Source organism: Moschus berezovskii, chromosome 17 (assembly GCF_049115385.1).
Source record: "Moschus berezovskii isolate FMDL1 chromosome 17, NW_MosBer_1.0, whole genome shotgun sequence".
Classification (NCBI taxonomy): Eukaryota; Metazoa; Chordata; class Mammalia; order Artiodactyla; family Moschidae; genus Moschus; species Moschus berezovskii.
The window spans coordinates 37,630,413-37,636,255 of NC_142476.1; the positions used below are offsets into that span (position 1 = coordinate 37,630,413).

A 5,843-nucleotide genomic window follows, 5' to 3' on the forward strand; every position below is an offset into this window, starting at 1 on the left:
TTCTCTGCAACCGTCTACCCAGGGATAGCTCCAACATGTGGGTCACAAGCTTGAATCCACCTTCAGAAATTTAGGTTTATAATTCTTACTCTGTAGGACACATGTCACAAAGTTCCATTACCGCTTAGCATCAGCTATTCCCTCTGCAGTCCTGCACCCAACAGGATCACTTTTTCTTTTCACATTCACATTGAGCAAATGTCTGGAACCATGGATCTCTTTTCCCTTCACAAAGTATCAATATCATAGATTTCAGTTTCCAAATGCTCAGAGGAAAGCTTTTGATTGGTGCACCCAACTAGGCAGAGGTGTTACTGCCGTACGTGATGGGCTCAGGATGATTGAATGTGTCCTCTCCACAGTGAGGACAGGGGCTGGAACTAATCCAGATGGTCCTGGGACGTCCCAAGTCCTTCAGAATCTCAAGCAGTTCAGCTCGACACTGAGCAAGTCTCCCCAGTTGGAGGATTCCCAGAGAGCTGAAACTCTCCTGAGGGACAGGGTACAGTTCTTGACATAAACTAGGCAGTGACGAGGTGTGTCGAAGCATCTTATCCATGATGGCCATGGAGAGGAAGTTTCCACGTACGCTGAAGAAATTAAGCTGGAAGCAGTGGCTCAGGGCAGGCAGGATGGTCTCGAGTTGTGAATCCATGATCCCACACTGATCTAAGTACAGTTCCTGGAGGGTGGCTGCAACTTTCTCCAGCAGACCTGGAAGGAGCTCAGGACTAGAGTAGGTCAGGGTGACACCACGCAGATTCAGGCCCTTTAGCTGACTGATATTCGGACACTGGGAAAGATGGGTCAAGTCTGAATTCGTAAGGAGGCAGTGAGTTATTCCAAGGGTGTCCAAGGGATTTGTCAGGCACCTGAGGAGAAGCAGAATTACAATGTCTTAAAAACTGGGTTGGAAGGTGACCTCAAGGTGAGAGACAAGAGATTTGCTGAAGGCCAAGGTTGGTCTGTCCATCTGATAATGATCATTACCCAGAATTCCCGATCTCATTTAAACCTGAGTCATTTAACCTTCACAGTATGTCTGGACCAAGTTCACAGAACCTGGAAAACTCTCTTTCCTCATCTATGTAGCAGAGTAAAACACATTCCACTTCCTTACGAGGATGAATGAAGATCATAGAATGGACTAGAACAAGCTCACAGCAGAGCCTGACATCTTGTCTCAATCAGCAATGGGCATCACTGAATGTTAATAGTAAGAGACATACTTTAAATGTTTCCTACTCAGACTTCCTTCCACCCATGCTTGGGCCCCAGGCATCCATACCAGCAGCTAGGTGAGGCTTCTGGATGATATGCATAGAGGACCAGTCTGGGCAAGGCCCCACAACATCCCCCAAAGATGGCAGTTTGCAGGAGCTCACTTACATCCCTACATTATCTGCAAACCATCTACCAGTTTTTATGGTCCCGTTGCTCCTGTTCTATTACCATCACCTCCAGAATCATGTATTTCCTACATATCAATTATCTTATCTGCAGCAAAATCCTTTTACAGACAGGGAATTTGAGACAGACTCATTATGGTCACAAAAGTGTTGAACACAGAGCTTTGGTTTAAAAATGCTCAGACATGGAGTTTTCCCTCTTCAATTTCCCCTTCTCTTACCTATTTTCAAGTCATCTAAATTAAGATATCCCTTCTTAAGGAAGAAATCCTAAGTATTTTATTCTTTTCGTTGCAACGGTAAATGGAATTGTTTCCTTAATTTCTCTTTCTATTTTCTCATTATTAGTGTATAGGAATGCAAGGGATTTCTGTGTGTTGATTTTATATCCTGTAACTTTACTATATTCATTGATTAGCTCTAGTAATTTTCTGGTAGAGTCTTTAGGGTTTTCTGTGTAGAGGATCATGTCATCTGCAAACAGTGAGAGTTTTACTTCTTCTTTTCCTATTTGAATTCCTTTTATGTCTTTTTCTACTCTGATTGCTGTGGCCAAAACTTCCAAAACTATGTTGAATAGTAATGGTGAGAGTGGGCACCCTTGTCTTGTTCCTGACTTTAGGGGAAATGCTTTCAATTTTTCACCATTGAGGATAATGTTTGCTGTGGGTCTGTCATATATAGCTTTTATTACGTTGAGGAATGTTCCTTCTATTCCCGCCTTCTGGAGGGTTTTGATCATAAATGGATGTTGAATTTTGTCAAAGGCTTTCTCTACATCTATTGAAATAATCATATGGTTTTTATTTTTCAATTTGTTAACGTGGTATATTACACTGATTTTTGGATATTGAAGAATCCTTGAAATTGAAACTGTAATCAGAAATCTTCCAGCAAACAAAAGCCCAGGTCCAGAAGGCTTCACAGCTGAATTCTACCAAAAATTTAGAGAAGAGCTAACACCTATCCTACTCAAACTCTTCCAGAAAATTGCAGAGGAAGGTAAACTTCCTAATTCATTCTATGAGGCCACCATCACCCTAATACCAAAACCTGACAAAGATGCCACAAAAAAAGAGAACTACAGGCCAATATCACTGATGAACATAGATGCAAAAATCCTTAACAAAATTCTAGCAATCAGAATCCAACAACACATTAAAAAGATCATACGTCATGACCAAGTGGGCTTTATCCCAGGAATGCAAGGATTCTTCAATATCCGCAAATCAAGGAAGAAATCATATACCCAACCACTAGATCCTAACCCTTAATCTATAGTTACCTACAAGGTGTCCCTTTCCAGAGCCTCTATCCAGCTTGAACCCCTACCTTGATTTGGGTGGTTATGTGATACCCAGTTCAGAATACAGCAGCAAAGGAGATAGTATGCTTGACATTCTAGAGGGGTTTTTTTTTTTGACCAATAAAAAAAAATTTTTTTTAATAGTCTGTGTATGGCCTGCATTCTTGACCCTTTAGCACCTTCTCCCAGTGAGCGCCCCTGAGGCTTCTGTGGTAGGGGTTTGTCATTCCCCTCCTTGGGTGCCTGAACTCTTTCCCCAGGGGCTAGGCACAAAATATCAAGTAGGAGCTTTTGCTCCTTGCTTCTAAACCTTGCCAGCTACTGTGCCTCAACCTCTGCATGTCCCCCTACCCCGACCTTTCTTCTGATGTAGATAAAGAAATACGGCAAGCCTATATCTTATAGCCCACCTGTAATTTTGAGGGCTATGAAAATTTTGAGAAGGGGGTGACAGAGGATGAAATGATTGGATGGCTTCATCGACCTGATGGACATGAGTTTGAGCAAACTCCAGGAGATAGTGAAGGACAGGGAAGCGTGGTGTGCTGCAGTCCATGGGGTCACAAAGAGTTGTACATGACTGAATGACTGAACAACAGCACGAAAATTCTAGAGAAATTCTCCTTTGATACCCTATCCTCTGTTTTCCCTGCCCTGGCCCCTGGGCTCTAAGGGTGCAGGCTTCCCCAACTCAGATACCAGTGAAGCTGAGCTCTGTGCCTGGAGGGGTGGAGGGTGGTGAGTTGTGTTCACAGTTACCTGGCCAGTGGTGCACACTCACCTGAGCATCTGGTTCAGGCAGACTTCCAGGAAGAAGGTGGATACCAGAAAGAGATCCTGGAGGTGGTGCAGTCTGAGGAACTGAGAAGCAATTTGGACAACATGCTGCTCCTCCTGATCTTCAAGTGCAGACACGTCTGTGTGAGAGAGAAGGAGCCTCTGCACATTGCTCATCTGGCCCAGGAGAGGAGCAAACACAGCCAGACTGGACAGATGCCAGGTGCAATTTATTCGCACATCCTCAACACAGTCCAGCTGTACCATACTCAGGATCTTCATAATATTGTCTCTGGGCATTGACTCTATCTTTAGTTTCTTACAGCACAGGTGTATGGAAGCTTTCCTCTCCTCCACCCATCTCATGAGGTAGGCGAGGGATCCATCCATGCTCCTTCCATTGATGAGAAGTTCTATGAACACCTCCAAGAGAGCAAAAGTCTGTTGTGTTCTTGGCCTATTCTTAGCCACTGGTTCTTCTAATGAGCTTGAGGACACCTGGACACTGGATCCAGACCACATTCTCCAGAAGTCCTGGCCAGTATTTCTTAAATCCAGCACTTGCAGTTTGCACCTCCTGTGGGGAAAATAGTAGATTGGTAGATATGGTTTTAGTGGTAAAATAAAACCACAGCCTCAGGATTTAGGCAATACTGACATCCCACCTAAACTTTTACTTCACATTCTTAACATTTCCCTCTTCTTCCCTCTCTGCCTCAGTTTCCTGCACCTCCTTTTCCCCTTCCATCTTTCCTTTGATCCACTTCTATACCTTCCTTAAGCATCACTAGAAGGAGGAAGAGAGTGTACTTTCAGGTTCCCTTGCATCTCAGGCACTCCTACACTTCCTGAAAACATTTCCCAGAGTGTGTTCAGCAATGGCCAAGTCTCTGTACTTCCTCACTGGCGTCATTAGAAGCCTCTGGTCTACCCCTTGGCCAATCACACTCTGACCCCAGCTGTCTCTTCAAAGACTCCCCTGACTCTACCAGTCTACTTCAGTCAGACTCACCTGGGTTGATCCTTCTGGGAAAGCAGGACATCAAGTCCACCCAGCACTGCTTGTAAGGTTCCCAGGTGAGGCATCTCCATCAGTCCCCCCAGAGGCAGTCGGACAAAGGGCCAAGCTCGCACCATGGCCTTCAGTGTCTCTCTGCAACTCCCATAGAAGGCTTCCATGAAGAGTGGGGGGAAGAGCTCGTTGGGCAGATACTCCAGAGCAGAAATGGCCGAGGCCTCATCCCTCAGCAGGCTCATCACTGCTTGGTCCAGGAGTCTGGGTGGATTCCAGGTACTCATTCTGACTCTGCTCCAAAAGAATCCTGTGGAAACTTGCAGGGAAGAAGGCATATTTCTCAGGCAAGCATGAGCACCCTTTCATCGCTCTCCCCACTCATCAGAGGAACCAACTCATAGCCATATCCAGTGCTCCCATGGGGCTGGAAAACTCGGGGATCAAACCCTGGTCTCCAGCATTACAGGCAGATTCTTTACCATCTTAGCTACCAAGGAAGCCCAGAAGACTCCCAGTTTACCAGAATTTTACTCTAGTTTTCATGGGTGCAAATCCATAATGCTGCCTCTACAGGGAGCAGAGCAAGAATCTCATAAGTACTAAGGAGGAAGAAGCCCAACCACTTGCCCATCCATTGCTTTGCTTTATTATGATGAACTGGGAAGTGGATACCCCAAACCTGAAGGATGACCCTAATTATTTTGGTGAAAACTTTGACACTTTCTTAGGGCCCTAAAACTACTGAATAGGAGCATCATGTGACACAACTCTACCTCCATCCTCAATTCCTACAGTTACTTGAGCTGGAAAAGATGCAGGACAGACCCCTAAAATGAATGCCATTTACACAAACTACATATTTTAAATAGCAAGAAATAAAACTCCAAACAGCTGTTTTTTATTAAAAGGAAAATCTGCTTGTTTAATGTACTTGAAATAATATAAACCGAAGGACAAATCAAAATGGTGAGAAAGAGGCAAAACTACACTGAGAGGCAAAGTCAAAATGTTAAATTTGTTAATCGGCAAAGAACTAACTAGGGGCCTCCCAAGTGACACATGCACATGTCCTAAGTTGCTTTAGTCATGTCCGACTCTTTGCAACACCGTGGGCTGTTAGTAGCCCACCAGGATCCTCTGTCTGTGGGATTCCCCAGGCAAGAATACTAGACTGGGTTGCCATTTCCTTCTCCAAAGGATCTTCCCAACTCAGGGATTGAACCCTCATCTCATTATCTCTTCTGCATTGGCAGGCAGGTTCTTTACCACTAACAAGGTGCAGCAGACGGGGATCCATCTGCCAATACAGGGGACATGGGTTTGATCCCTGGTCCAA

General features: G+C 44.7%; 1 protein-coding gene across 1 annotated transcript; it reads right to left on the bottom strand.

Moving 5' to 3' along the window:
* Positions 1-298: 298 nt before the first annotated feature.
* Positions 299-4,791, bottom strand: LOC129550957 (melanoma antigen preferentially expressed in tumors-like). The gene is made up of 3 exons (XM_055418731.2): positions 4,505-4,791; positions 3,497-4,069; positions 299-872 (listed from the first exon to the last, which is right to left on the bottom strand). The coding sequence occupies exons 1-3, from the start codon at positions 4,789-4,791 to the stop codon at positions 299-301; spliced, it is 1,434 nt and encodes a 477-aa protein (XP_055274706.2).
* Positions 4,792-5,843: the final 1,052 nt, after the last annotated feature.

What these genes read in the sequence shown, in the direction of transcription:
- LOC129550957 (XM_055418731.2), bottom strand. Translation starts at nt 4,791, where the DNA reads ATGAGTACCTGGAATCCACCCAGACTCCTGGACCAAGCAGTGATGAGC. An exon ending in TCCCAGAAGGATCAACCCAG is followed by an intron (nt 4,070 to 4,504) that starts GTGAGTCTGACT and finishes TTTTCCCCACAG; the next exon opens with GAGGTGCAAACTGCAAGTGC. An exon ending in TGCCTGAACCAGATGCTCAG is followed by an intron (nt 873 to 3,496) that starts GTGAGTGTGCAC and finishes GCTTCTCCTCAG; the next exon opens with GTGCCTGACAAATCCCTTGG.